At 32.8% G+C, this 16077-nt stretch overlaps 1 protein-coding gene across 2 annotated transcripts in view; it reads right to left on the bottom strand.

Moving 5' to 3' along the window:
• Positions 1-4195: 4195 nt before the first annotated feature.
• Positions 4196-16077, bottom strand: part of LOC126727380 (uncharacterized) — a 139578-nt gene continuing 127696 nt past the window's right edge. Inside the window, exon 3 of one of the 2 annotated variants that reach the window (XM_050432995.1) lies at positions 4196-5359. In XM_050432995.1, coding sequence (XP_050288952.1) covers positions 4453-5359 — 907 coding nt within the window. In that variant the 3' untranslated portion in view covers positions 4196-4452. Of the gene's footprint in view, positions 5638-16077 lie in introns of both variants that reach the window. The other variant, XM_050432994.1, reaches the window with a different exon arrangement.

The following is a 16077-nucleotide window of genomic DNA, read 5'->3' as shown; positions in this document are numbered from 1 at the left end:
CAAAATCAACCCTTTTTTTTCTTTATTTATTCAGCAAAAAAAAAAAAAAAAAAAAAAAAAAACAACCCTTTTTACGAAGGGATATTTTTTAACTCCTTATGTTTTGTACCCTTTTGTTTTTCTTTATTTGTTTTTCTCTTTTCAATTCTTCTTCTCAAATATACTCATAAATTCTTTTTTTCATGAGGTCAAGGCTTGAAGGTTTTAGTTTAGTGAACCTTAGATAGTGTATACTTAAGAATTTATTTATTATTTGTTTTTGAGTATTTCTGTTTATTAATTTGTTTTGTATTGAAGGAAAGAAAAAAGAAAATATTAACAAGTTTTTCAATATTTTTTTGGTATGTGAAAAAGAAAATAATTCTCATTTGGGTTTGACCAAACCCCAAAAGAGGTAAGGATCATAAGTTCTGCAACACATTTAGGAAGACACATTCTTGACCCGAATTCAATCAACCTAACCTGTTTGTCGAGCTCAAATAAATTAAAAGTAGAATGTCCATAAGGAAAACTTTAAGAGAAATTTTTTGAAAGAATGGGTTTTAGCAAATGTTTAGTTATCTATTTTTTAATCAAAATTAATGTCCCTCACGTCCTTGAGGAGGGTCCGAATTGGAACACATTATTTTTTGTGAAGAGATTAACATCACGTAGTTACTTGCCCAAAACCATTTAAGGAGTGCACGAGAAATTTACTTCTAAAATGCCCACTTGAACTTTTTTTTTTTTTTTTTAATTGTTTTGAGAATCACTTGAGTAGGGTTAAAAGTGATAAAACCTATGAGTCTAGATGAGAAAAAAATTAGACATTTTATAAATTATATACTTATGGGCATGGGTTCATCTGCTCTATCCAATATTAAATAATTAGTATTTATTATATTTTAAAGTGTCTATTTAGTGAGCAATATTTATTTATTACTAGCGTAGACTCACGCGATATATGAGAATATTTAATTATTTTGTAACGTGGTATAATGTATGATCTATTCTCAAAAACATATTGGAGATATTATTTCTAAAATTATATTTTATCTCTCCATCTCTACAAATATATCATTCAATTATTTTGAGTTTTTTTGGAAAAAATTAGATGCATTAATTTGATTGATATTATTCCCTTTTTTGGTGATAAAAGATAGATATACTATTCTTTTTGTACCTACCATTGAGCAAGATTTTTTTTTTTTTTTGAGAGAGAATGAGCTAGATGTTGAAGTAGAATAATAGATTGCGGTCCGAGTGGATCAGAAATCTGTTTTTTCGTGGGAGTTGAGCATTTTAACAAGCTCTTGCTTGTCCATATCTACGGGTCCATATTAAGGGTTGAGGATAAAATCGTGAAAAAACATGATCGAGTATGAATATTCGAGTTCCGATGCGATTCAAGAAAGGTGAAGTTACCCTCTGTCCTTCCTATTATGAGAGGAGCCCGCCACAAAAGAAACATTCAAAGCCTTCTTAAAGAACAGTGATGACTATTGCTGGAGCAAAGAATAGTCTTTGGGGGTTGGGGGTGACTATTCGTGTCGCGGACATAATTATATTCAAATCGTCTTAAAGAAAAACTTTATTGATATGTGGATCACCAAACTAAAGACGACGTAGTTACCACTTGTTTAGTAAACAAATTAAGATGAACAAGACTGTGTAACCAAACCCATTTTATAGACTATGGGTCTGTTTGGATAGAACTTATTTTACTAAAATTGAAAACTGAAAACTGAAAACACTGTAGCAAAATAATTTTTAAATGTATGAATAGTGCTGTGGGACCTATTTTTAATGAAAAAGTTGATAAAAAGTGGAGTTTGTGGGACCCGTGAACAGTGTACAAGTTCACTGTTCACAGAAGACCGGGTCAACAGTTGCGGCTGGGGAGAATTTAAAAAAAAAAAAAAAAAAAAAAAAAAGAAAAGAAAACGCAGAAAACTTGAAACTTAGACGTGCAACGCCCTATCCAAACTGCACCTATAAGTCAATCGTGTTCGGTTAACTAAATGTGTTTCGACTAGGGCAAAAAAATAAGAGAAAGAGAGAGGGAAGCTTCAAAAAGAGTTGACACAAATATTTGACGGGAAGTTTTAGCCCAACTAGTTCCCAAAATTTGATATATATATATTTGAAAAATGAAAGTAGTAGATGAGACTTATAAGTATTAGTTTTAAGTACTTTTTAAAGTGATGTGATTATTTTCTAACAAAGTATAGCTCATACAATAAATATATATATATATATATATATATATATATATATATTATTTTCTAAATTACATGTTTTAAATTTTGTAAGTTTTTTCTTAAAGGAAACATAATGCATTTTATATTTAATTATTATATAAGGTAATATATTTTGTAAATAATGTAATATGTTGTTGAAATTTGTTTTAGAGCTACTTACAAACAATTCATACTCTACACATCTTGAATGACTTAATGAGAAAGTAGATATAAATAAATTCATCACTTATATTAGAATAAAAAATATAAGACTTTAATAACATAAGAAAAATGTAATTTTATAAAAACCTACTAACATTATGCTAAGAATATGACATAATTGTCAATGAAATAGCTCATCTTTCTACGAAAACCTCTCCTCTCAAAATATCACTAAAGTAGACCGAAATGGACCAAAACATACTAAAATGAACTAAAATGCTACAATGTTGGTGGTACTAGGCAAGTTGTGATATGAGATCCATTTGGGAATAGATTATTTAACTGAAACTGATTTTTTTTTTTTTTTTTTTTTTTTTTTTTTTTTTTTTTGTTGCTAAAAGTGTTTAAAAAGATTAAAAGTTAGCTAAATAATACAATAGGACCCATGAATAGTACTAAACAGAAGTTAAAAACTCAAATAAGCATATCTCAAATGGGCTCATGGAAACATAAGTTGAAAAACATTTGGCAAAAAGTTTGTGCAATAATTTGTAGTTGAAATTTGTTTTAGAGCTACTTACAAATGGTTCATACTCTATACATCTTGAATGACTTAACGAGATAGTAGATAAAAGTAAATTCATCACTTATATTAGAAAAAAAAAATGACTTTAATAACATAAGAAAAAATGTAATTTTATATGAAAAAATAAAAAATGAAAAAAATAAAAAATAAAAAAAAAACCTACTAACATTATGCTAAGAATGTGACATAATTGTTAATGAAATAGCTCAATTTTCTACGCAAACCTCTCCTCTCAAAGTATTAATGAAGTGGACCAAAATGAATTGAAATGCTACAATGTTGGTGGTGCCAGGCGAGCTGTGATATGGGGTCCATTTGTGAATAAATTATTTAGCTGAAACTAAAAACTATTTGTCGAAAGTGTAAGAAAAAAGGTTAAAAGTTAGCTAAATAATACGATGAAACTCATGAATAGTACAAAAAAGAAGTTAAAAACTCAAATAAGCTGAAGCAAATGAGCACATCTCAAATGGGCTCATGGAAACATAAGTTGAAAAACATTTGGCAAAAAGTTTGTGCAATAATTTGTACAATATTTTGCCTCTCTCTGTCCTAGGAAAATGACTGAATTTAAGATAATTTTGTAATGAGTTTTTTTTTTTTTTTTAAATGTTCCAGCCTTACCTTTACCATATAATTTTCATTCCCAATTAATTTCAGCGAGGAAATGGCCATGTTGAAGAGCTTGAGAGAACCCAAAAACCCTAAAGCTAAACCTTCTCATCTCTCAACTTTCTTCCTCTCTAATTGCCAAATTTTCATGAGAGTAGATTGAAACCTACCTCAAAGGTTTGTGTGTTGTTTGGAACAATCCAGAATTGCCAAGGGGACTTGGAGATTGCAATTGGAGTTCAATTGCAAATCCAATGACTAGAGGAGAGAAAGGACTTGAGTTAGTTACGAGCAAAATTTTGGTGGGCTTGAGTACATTGTTACCTCATAGCTCAGAAAAATTAGTATTTAAGATGTGCTGCAACTATGCAACTATTTTCTTTACTGAATCGTTTTGGTGGTTAGACATTACAGAGAAGTTTTCCCGCTAGGTACTCAAGTTTTCATCTTTATAAACACTTCAATGTGTTGTGGGTTTTTATTTTCTATGGTTGTGATTATGTGTATGCATGTATTCTGGTGTTAATTGGCCAATCATGTAAACAATTAGGCTTAAATTTGGAAATCAACATAAAATTGACATTGGTAGTAAAATTTGGAGTCCAAATAACAAGAGTTTTTGTGAATCAAATCTTTCATTATTGAATTTAATTGGGACCAAAGTAAAGGAATTGAAAGCCCATTAGCTAAAACAAAAAGATGCTGCTAAAAAGACACAAAGGAACATAAGAACATGAGAAACTTTGAAAGGTAATAATGATTTGAAATCCTACACCTTTAGTCCGAACAAAAATTGTCTGTCCACTCCCAAACTGTCACACCTCCACCTCTTTTTGTTTTTTTGGTTCCTTTAGTCCTTGTGTCCCACTGACCTTACTTTCGCGGGACCATTTTGGCTTTGGCTTGGCGTTCCTGCTCGTAGAACTGTGTTCCAAAGCCCAGATGATTCATCAGTAACCAAATGAATGTCAATAGTTCTCCACCCTTACTAGGTTGCTGTGCATGTACAATTGGTCTACAATTAATGGCAGCATAAGACATCAATTCCACCCAAACTCGGTTCATTAGCATCCATTTGTCTGTCTTCAACTCCTTGAGCTGTTTTGCCAGGAGACTTCCATCAAAGAACACAGAGTTGCTTACCCTTCCCTTCAATTCAACTGATCTGTATTTCGTTTCCACTGCAAGGATTCGTTTACAGGCTTCAACTTTATCCGATATGGGGGCCTTGTTTGACTCTTTGTGAAAGAATCGCTTAGCTTCTGCACAAGTGTCCTGGAAGACTATTTGCCAATTGCCTAACACTGGGGCCATCATTTTAGGCTTCATGACAAGCAGATAAAACATATAATCTGAAAGTAATTTGCATGTTTCTCTATTAGTATTGCTATCATTACCAATACTTAGTTGAGTGTCCTCAATGTAGAGTAGCTCGGTAGCCATGTGCCAAAGAAGAAGGCTTTCCTCGTACTGATACTCCCCAATGCTCCATTTTAGTTCGAAACAGCTAGAAGTCTGTAGAAGAGCCCAATAACCCCTTTGCGAAGATGCATCCCTGGCTGCTTTTATATTCTTTGCATTCGAAGCTTTCCATCTCAGCTCCTTAAAAATAAAGATCTCAAGAGCTTCACTAACCTCCTTTGAATGCGAAAAAAACAATATAGTCATTTTCTCTAGCACTCCCCCAGCACCAACATAACTAGCTAATGTGTACGCCCATGTAGGAGAATCTTTCAAGCAATAGTTTATCATATCGTACTGGGAGACTGACTTAGACCACCTTCTTCTTTTCAAGAATTTTTCAACGAGTTTGCTCCTGCTAACCTTCACAGCAAGGAGGGTCCGGTCCGATAATATAAGCATTAGTACTGATATGGCCTCGAGGCCTAATGCCCCAACAAGCAAGACATAAGTAAGGATGACATCAAAGTTATCTAACTTACTAGCATGATGAAAATTATGCTGGTGCTCAATTGAAAAGAGTCCCAACGCCACAATGATTAACGTAAAGCTAATAAAGCGTAGAAAGTACCCAAATGGGCAGCGAACCACAACCACCTTGGTGTGGAGATACTCATACATGAAATTGAGCTCACACTCTATCAGTCTGAATGCTTCAGCTGCAGTTCTAGTAAGAAATAAATCTCGGCTCTGTTCTCGGTCCTTGGAACTGAAAAGAAGGCCTACAATAAGACCCTTGAATGTTTCAAAGAGACGATGTGCTTCCTGTAGTAATTGCATGTCATCTAATTCAGGACCATTTGCAGAAGTGGGAGAAGGTTGCAACACCTCTACTTGTGTTTCAACCTTCTCCAACGTCTCTGTAGAGCACATCTTCATGACCTCTTCATAATCAGGCCCAGGGTATGGCTTTGGCAATATTGAACATCCGAACTGATTCAAGCTTGCAAGAAAGAGAGCACGTGTTCGCTCTACATATTTGATAAATCCCACAAAAAACACCATGACGGTGGGAACCCAAAGATTGTTAGGAAGTGATTCAATGAAGATATAAACAGTTGCCAGAACCTGTAATATGAGTCCAACCAAGTGCCTAAGCCAGAACTCATTATCCTCAAGAGCAAAAGAAGTGATGGTATCAGGGCCACCAAGATGCAACAAAAGAAACGAAGCCCAGAATGCCATTAAGTCCTTATTATTCCCCTTTGCTTCACAACCAACACCTTCGCTTTTGGAGATTAGTCCAATGGCAACAGGCGCAATCCAGTCTGCAAGCAAGTATGCAAACCATATGAGCCCGTGTAACAGTTTGCTTCTGGTTCGTTTTCTTAGGAATGCCAATAGAACTAAAATTGCCTGCAAACAGAGGCTCACGAGAATACAGCTCCGGAGATTCCAAGCATACCATATCTTCTTTAAAATTTTGGGGATAGGTAGTTGCATATTCTCTCTGTGTGTGAATTGTTTCCTCACACTTTTGCCTTTGTTATTATGGCAAAGCACAACTAAGGCTTAAGTCTTTCATCCTTTACTATTCTTCTTCTTCCTTCTTTTTTCATTTTTTTTTTTTTTTTTGCCTTTGTTTCCTCTTTCATCTAAATGAGACAAGGAATCAGTCAACTATGACAACCGGAAATTGGAAAGCAAAACATTTACAATTTTTTTTTTACAAATTATTAATGTGGTGAATATTTATTAATAAATAAAAAAGTGATGTTGATAATAAATCTAGAAAATCATAAATAAAAATTTACCAACGATCTGTAATAAAGTTTATGTTTGTAGTATCACGTATAAATTTTTTTGAAGAATCGCACTTGGTTGTTACTATGAAGTCACTCTATGGACTTGATAGATTTACGTTAGTATCACATAATTAGCTATAATTTTGTGCACATGATGAGTTGTAATTAGCAAAGATATGTCAGTGAACCATGTGAAAACATACCTTTATCAATCACAATTCACCATGTAGTAAGTTGTGATACAAAATTATGTCCAATTATATAATAGGCGAAAAGTACCTTTTAGTCCCTACATTTTCAGCTGATTTCAATTTTAGTCCCTACATTTTATTTTTACTGCTTTTAGTCTTTATCCTGAAAAACGCTTCCCATTTTAGTTCCTGCCGTTACATCAGAAACGGAGAAAGCTGACGTGGCAAATGACAGGAATAAATAATACTAAATTAATATCCACGTGGCCTAAATTAATAATAAAATAAATTTTTTGGCATTAAAAAATGCCACATTAGCATCTAAATTAAAAAAAAAATTAATTTATTAATTTTAACTAAATAAAAAAAATTAAAAACAGAATTAAAAACTAAAAATCATATGAATTAAGATCTAAGTGTGTCTTGAACAAGAACGACAAGAACACAAACCCAGATCCAAGAACACAAACCCAAAAATTAAAAAAAAAAAAAACCAGTAAAAAAACCCAGATTCACCCACCACCATCCCTCAACACCTCTCCGATCATGATGATCATCGTGCCGACCATGAATCTCTCCACGAATCCCATCTCAGCCTCCAATTGAAGTTGGCGGAGACCGAACAAGCCCTAACTCTCGTTTAGCAAGAAAGAGACGATGCCATGGATCACAACTTCAATTTGACGAAACTCGTCGCTGAAATCTTGAGGGAGCGAGACTCTTTGAAGGGAAAAATAGATGAGCTCAAAGCTTTGCTGAAGGAAAAAGAGGACGAGTTCGCGAAAAAGCTCGACGAGGAATTGAGGAAAGCAGAGGAGTTCAAGAATCAAGTTGAGGTTTCTAGAGAAAAAGTTAAGGAACTGGAAACTGAAATCGAGAAGAGAAATGATTACTTGTCGAACAGCTTGGATTCGTTCCGGTTAGCGAAGGAGGGTTTAGTCAAGATAATCAAAGCATAGACGAAGAAAAGGTCAAAGAAGAGCGCGAATTAGTGACTGTTGTTGGATCTGAGTTTGTGTTTTTGTTATTCTTATTCGAGACATACTTAGATCTTAATTCATATGATTTTTAGTTTTTAATTCTATTTTTAATTTTTTTTATTTAGTTAAAATTAATAAATTAATTTTTTTAATTTAGATGCTGACGTGGCATTTTTTAATTCCAAAAAAAAAATTTATTATTACTTTAGACTACATGGATATTAATTTAGTATTATTTATTCCTGCTGTTTGCCACGTTAGCTTTCTCTATTTCTGATATAACAGTAGAGGCTAAAACGGGAAGCGTCTTTTAAGATAGAGACTAAAAGTGGTAAAAATAAAATATAGGGACTAAAATGAAAATCGCTTGAAAATGTAGAGACTAAAAGATGCTTTTTGCCTATATAATACTAGCATAATTCTTTTAGATTTTTTTTTTTTGAGAAAAAATTCTTTTAGATATAATATTAATTTTATGGGGTCCAAAAAGATGGGGCTGTCATGTCATGGGTAAATTTCTTAAAAAATAAAAAGAAAAAAAGAAAAAGAAAGAAAGAAAGAAAGAAATTTCTTAACAGTAGAAAAAACGTACGAAATAACCAAGAAGATGCATGGTAATTGGTAACCCGGTCAGAATCATGCGAAAATTCCTATATATTTTAGTATAATAATCTACTTTCTTTTTATATTTATTTTACATACTTATTTTTTAAAATATCACACATTCAATTATTTATTTTACTTTACATTTTATTAAATATCAAATTTCTTTGATTCTTTTAATTGTTTTTTTTTTTTTCTTTACAAATAACAATTATTATCCACTCTTTTCATTCATTCTTGGATACATAAAGAAAAAAATAAAAATAAAATTCAAGATAAATATTTTAACAGAATTTTGCATCGTTTGATATGGGTAAATTTTAGGGTTAGTTAGCTAAACTATGTTATTTTTCTATCATACAAGCACTGATATAGGTGCTCTGAAAGTCCTTTGATTAGAAAATTTCGAGCTTTTATTCAATAAACTTTTCAACTTATACACTACTAGGAAAGTTCACTTTAATTTATGTTTAAACAGTTTGAAATGTCAACTTAATCCAAAATTTTAGGCATTCCATGTTTCAATTGAAAAGATTAATTATATGATCGTTTTTTTAAAGCCAAATATGGTATTTATTTTTTCTCAATCAGTAAGGTTGCATTTGTTTCAGTATATATAATCTACTTTCTTTTTATATTTATTTTACATACTTATTTTTTAAAATATCACACATTAAATTATTTATTTTACTTTACATTTTATTAAATATCAAATTTCTTTGATTCTTTTAATTGTTTTTTTTTTCTTTACAAATAACAATTATTATCCACTCTTTTCATTCATTCTTGGATACATAAAGAAAAAAATAAAAATAAAATTCAAGATAAATATTTTAACAGAATTTTGCATCGTTTGATATGGGTAAATTTTAGGGTTAGTTAGCTAAACTATGTTATTTTTCTATCATACAAGCACTGATATAGGTGCTCTGAAAGTCCTTTGATTAGAAAATTTCGAGCTTTTATTCAATAAACTTTTCAACTTATACACTACTAGGAAAGTTCACTTTAATTTATGTTTAAACAGTTTGAAATGTCAACTTAATCCAAAATTTTAGGCATTTCATGTTTCAATTGAAAAGATTAATTATATGATCGTTTTTTTAAAGCCAAATATGGTATTTATTTTTTCTCAATCAGTAAGGTTGCATTTGTTTCAGTATAAAATATTTTTTGAACACAAAATGTTTTCATGTAAAAATATTTATAGAGAAAACAAATTATTTTTATTGTTTAATTGCATTCCTAACCAAATTTCTCCGCCAACTGCAATGAAAAATCAAGATTTCCGAATTACGTACACAACCAGAATAGAGGTCAAAGATTAAGAAAATTCAAGGAATTGAACCAAATTCAAGCCTCAAATATATATATTTAAAAAAAAAAAAAGTCATAGTCGATGGCGATAGCTGTGCCGCCACTTCGAAGACCCATTCTAAAGCACTGGCTAAAATCAATGAACTGCATATACTATCGACCTAACAAAAACGTTTTAGACTTTTTGTTTCTTTTTTGGATCAACCACAACGTCTTTGACGGAAAAAGAAAAAAAAAAAGCAAAGGTCACAACATGGATTGTCGCTCCATACAAAAGGAGTAGTCTCTCTCTTATTATTTTACACCAATAAAAATAGGCCACAACATGGATTGTCGCTCCATATAATTTCTTTTTGACAGCAGTTGCATTGTATTAAACTAGTATGTAACCAATTAAATATAATTACAATTATATTGTTTAAATTATAAATTTTTTGGAGAAGAAGTTCAAATTATACATAATATTAGCTTACATTTTTTTAAAATCATACAATTCTAAAATATGTAATAGTTTCTCATTATATATATATATATATATATATATATATATATATATATAAAATCTAAAATTCAATTGGATTTAGACTCTTTGATTTTTGCACCCAATAATTTATTTGTCACAAAAATTAAAAAAATAGATGGACATATAGTGGAAAATTGGACTCTAATTAAAATCCAATTTAGAATCTAATTGCATTTGGACTCTTCAATTTTTATACTCAATAATTAACTTGGCACAAAATTAAAATTAAATGGGACACATGGTGCAAAATTGAGAATTCAATTAAAATCTAATTGGATTTTCTCTAAGTTTTAGCTATATATATATATATATATATATATATATATATATATATATATATATATATACTAGTATTATACCCGTGCGATGCACGACTTAATAAAAAATATTTTGATAATACAATTAAATTTTATAACAAATAAAATGAAAAAAGAATTAATTCAAAATTTAAGATTAAAAAATAAATTGTACTTGTACACTTAAAAGAAAACGTTTTTTTACATTTTTTTATCTCTCTTTTTTATTTAAATTCTATCCTTAGATAATTCTATTCTATTGATTTTAGGGTTTATTGATAACATTTTAGATAGACACAACTGTTATTGATTTATCATATTTATTTAAAAATTTATTAAAATTTCTGCAATTTGGTGAAGTCACGTGGCATAACTACGACATCTATGCCCAACTTTTATTATACATAATATGATATAAAGGAAGAAGATGGATGGCAATACAATTGATAATAAAAGTTCTTTAATTATAAAAATGCAAACTTCTGTTCAAGAGACTTTTCAGTGAGAAATTATTGGGATGTCATCCTCCTAGGTCCTGCCACCCAATAAGAAAATGCCACCTAACCATTTTTTTAAAACTCAGCTCCACATCATCACTTACCCATTAACTTAACTATTGTTAGCAAATCAAACCAAGGTTAAAACTAATACAAACATAGTCAGATTTAACCCAAAATCAACTAAACAATGATTCAAATTTTTTCTCAAACCCTTAACATTATCTGCCTCTTTCTTCCTCTCTCCCTCTAACTCTATTTCCCCAATATCTCTCTAGAGAAGAAATTTTCCTTCTCTCTCCGTATGAAACTGAAATTTCTAGAAGTTTAGGCCATGGAAGGCTGTTGTTTTCACCCATCACCATGAGAACTCCGACGATGACAGTCAATGGAGGACCGAAGGGAAAGCCAATAAGTTCCATGAAGGTGTGCAGATTCAAACCTAGTGGGGATGTGAGAAGGTTTAGGTTGCACGCTCTTTACCGAGAGGCAAAGATAGGACCCAGGGCCATAAGCTCCACGATGGCCAATTTTGTACTCGATCTGGTGGGGACATGAGAATTTTGTAATTTAGGTTTTAAGACCTATGCCCATTCAATCTTAATAGGGACATTATTGATGAGATGAAGGCATACAAGTGTTTTAAGTTCTTTTCAATTTGTAATGTGGGGAAGATTGTGATTGTGAGTCTTTTAGTTGCTGGGTTCCATGATTTCTACATTTGAACGTTGTTGTTAATGCTGCAAAGATTGATGTCCCAAAGTTTTGAATAAATATTGTATTAGTGGTATTTGGTTGTAAGCTTGCTGCTAACTTGGAGGAATTGGAGTTGTAAATGCTCTTCAGAAGCTTGGTTATCCTTGCATTGGTTTGTATGTTAGGCTATATTAGCTATGTTAGCTTTTAGTTATTGTATTTGCAAATAAATTTTGTGCTTATAGATGAGGTTCATCTTTTTGTTTTGGTGTTTGGATCTCATTGTAAATTTTGTTCATTTTGACAATAAAATTTCTCATTTGTTAGACTATTAGTGATGTTTTTTTGAGAGAAATGTTAGAAATTTATTGATATAAAGCTATTGTATTACAAAAACTTTGGCCATGAGCATCTTGGGTAGCACATGAAGGCCACAACAAGTTACATTACAACCCAATGTTACATTTTCTAGGGCCAAAACAATGAAAGAAAAAACAGAGCCTAGCTTTAGGACCTAAGTAGTGAGCAGATGAGTTGAAAAACAACAAAACCAACACTTTTTGGGTTCAAATGGCAATTGCATTTCCAGTTAAATTCTCCCTTTTTTTCTTTTTTTTTTTTTTTTTTTTTTTTTTTTTTTGCATCCTTGTTTGGTTTACTGAAGGATGAGCAAAGGAACAAAATAACCCAATTGTCCTAGAATATCTAACAGTTGCAGCAACATCTCCAATACAACTTTTCACAGATGGCATATTTAAACGTTATAACTTTTTTTTGATAAACTTCAAATTTGATTCAAGGAAAAGGAACATGGAGGCAATCATCCATACAAGTAGAGTAAACCACACAATTATTGATAAACCAATCAAGTGGGACATCTTCAAACATCTTCAGCATTTAAACTTAACACACCATCTTTTTTTTTTTGGATAGGAAATTGGAACTTTAAACCTTTTACTAAGAGCACCAACCACTAATCCCATCTCATCCCTTATCACAGCACCTGCCCCACACATACGTTGAGAAAAGAAAATTGCAGCGTCCACATTGACTCTGAACACATAATTAGTAGGCAGCTTCCAACCTTGTGAATACTTTGCAGATTCAAGAGGGGACTTCACATTTACAGCCCTGAAATCACTGTTAAACTGCCCAACCCACTGCACTAGCGAAGAATTAGTCATGAATTTCCTACCAAAGCAAATCCATAAAATTATGAAACTATACAGTATTTTGAGACTGGAAATATATATATATATATATATATAAAAAAAAAAAAAAAAAAAAAAAGAGGAGTAAACTTCCACAACATCCGTACAATCCCAAAGTAAAAGTTTAAGAAACCAATCATCAAGCTTAATTATCCCCAAATCCAAAAAAATAAAATGTCAGATATTTACAAGCCAAACTACTTAATCCCTAGAACATCTCCGAGAAATTCATATGCAATCATAAACTAAACCAATAAAAATGCCATATTTTCTCCCTTGCTCCAAAACATTATCCAAATGAAGCCAGAACAAAAGTAAAAAAATACACACACAAACCAAACAATGAAACACATTTACAGTTCGCAAGAAATTGCATCTAATCACATTTGAAATGAAAATACTTTCATTTATATTAGTTATATTCAATTGGGTGAATAATAGTGTTGAATAATACAATTTTTGTCTAGAGGATGAGAAGGCATAACAAAAGTAAATATACAAAAAGGAATGTTTCTAACATATCCTAAAAATCAGCCTATTTTCATTGCCTTCAAAATACAAAAACAATATTTCTTGTAGCTTTCTAGCTTTCACTCCTCTCATCATCAATCTATACTTGTTAGTTGCATACTTGTCAAGAATCTTTTGAGTTGAATACTCATCAAATATGTTTCGAGTCAAATCACTTTTGTCTTGGATTTAGTTGTGTAAAACCATTTAAGAAAGAATTCTGCAAAATTAGATATGGACATTTTCAATTATTAGTAACAGAATGATAACTATTGATACAAATAAATAAACATAACTAATGAGGAATACAAAAAAATTAAAATAGCAAGTATATTTACATGACTTAAATGATTCAAGCAATCGTTACTTTGAAGCATGATTTTTAAGCTAACATTTGGAGAAGCACCGCCCCAATAAGAAAAAGGGATCTACATTCAAATTATCTCAACATCAAATGGTAGATATTTATAAAAATGAAATACAAGTGCATAAATCATTTTATTTTATTTTTTACTTGTACCTGATTTGATAGTTGAAAATGATTTGAACTATTGGTCATTGGCATGCTTAGAGAATGGAAAGCCTATAAAATATTGTAGGGTCACGTTTTTCAGCCCTGGCCCAAGACATATAGGACCTTAGACCAATGAGCTCGGTACAATGAATTTGTAAAGAGTGGGCCAAAGAGCTAGGTTTTAGTGTATAGACAACGATTAACACGGTGTTCTTCATGATCAAGCTGAGATGGACTGAGTTTTCCAGAAATGATTGGTCCTCGGCATGGATTGAGGAGCTTTTCATGGTGCCTCTGGTCTGTTTGGGAGGGGGGGGGGGGTCTCAGCCCCCTTTCTGTCTCCCTCCACTCCCTTTTTATAGTAGTTTCCTTCCTCCTAAGTGAGGTTCCTAGGATAGGTACTTGTCCCATCAGCCCTTCCCTCCAGTTATTGGGAGTGGTTGTAAAGGCAGAAAAGCATGGCTATGTCAGGCATAAGGCACTGAATGCAATAATGGCAGCCTTTTCCTTAGACATTCCATTTTCTCCATTGTCCTTTTCTGCTTTAATACTTTTTCTATTCCGTGGAATGATCTGGAGTGTCACTATTAGTAGCAGGTTGCCCCTTTTGTCCTCAACTACATTCATGCCGAGGAGGGTTCTTCCCATGGCCGATGAGGGGTTTTTCCTTGGACTGGGCCCTTGTCCCCATGTAGATATTGACATGGACCTCCCAGTCTTTTACCCCCCAAAATAGCCCCTCAAAATCCTGCTGTCCGGCTCTTCGGATGAAGAGGAGGGTTTTGGTGACATCGGGCTTCTGTCAAGGCTTGCCAAATCTTGTCCTCCATCAATGCCAGAGCCTCTTCGCTTGCCTGAGGCACGTTCCTGGCTATGAGACATTCTTTTAGTTTATCCAAGCCGTGTTCCTGCCGTTTCGGTACACGAGGCACGCTTTCATTAGGGTCTCTTCATGAGGTGACGCAAATATGACGGCTGAAGACTGCTTTGGAAATTGAGCGAGATTTATTTCGCTTGTAATTCCTTCTTAGAGATTTGGGCGAATTGATTGCCACCAGGCTTGCCCCCTATATAAGACACATGGGGGGAGGTCATTCTCCTTTATTCGCTGACCCTTGAGTTTTTCAGGCTTTTAACTCTCCAAATGTTCCCAAAGTCCCACTATGATAGTGATTAAGATTGAGGGAGTAAAATGCTCAAGGATAAAGGTGAGGGTGAAGGAACCAAACCCTCTTCAGAAGCCACGGGTGTCTCCGAGATTCAGAATGACCCAGTCAGGGTAGGGGAGACAGAGGCCAAAGATATTTCTCCCCCTTGATTGGACAAGAAAAAAGTCCCTCTTCCTTCAGCCAAAATCCAAAGCAGGTGTAAGTCGTATAAGATTTTTGGTGAGACAAAATTTGGATTTTCATCTAGCGTTGTATGTCATACGTGTGCGGGTTTGGATTTCTCATCGCCGATACCATCCATACGTGCTCGATTGCTGCTAGAGCAATAGTTACTCGATTGCTACTAGAGTAAGTATGGGGATTTAGCGTTCCTACTTCTTCTTCTCTTCCACTGCCGGTGCCATCCAGACTTGCTTGGTTGCTGCTGGAGCAAGATCGTGGATCGAGCATCTCTGCTTTTCTTCTCTTCCACCGTCGGTGCCATCCATACTTGCTCGATTGCTGCTGGAGCAAGATTGAAGATTTAACGTTCTCGAGTACCACTTTTTAGAGTTAGCTTCTGATATAGGCTTGTCTAAGCCCTTTTATGTACATTGTACTTCTTCTTTATCTAATAAAAAGACGATTTTACTTCATTTTGCGTAACTTTTCTTTTCGGCGATAATTATTTTATGAATGGGTGTGCTAGTGTCTTTTCTTTTGAATAGTACTTAGAACTGATGCCATTGATGGTAAAGAGTTGTCACCCTGAACTTATCAAAACTGATGGGCACAATATTGCCAAT

Source organism: Quercus robur, chromosome 5, assembly GCF_932294415.1.
Source record: "Quercus robur chromosome 5, dhQueRobu3.1, whole genome shotgun sequence".
NCBI classification, from domain to species: Eukaryota; Viridiplantae; Streptophyta; class Magnoliopsida; order Fagales; family Fagaceae; genus Quercus; species Quercus robur.
The sequence above is the reverse complement of the archived record's forward strand: the minus strand, read 5'-3'. Positions and strand labels throughout refer to the sequence as shown.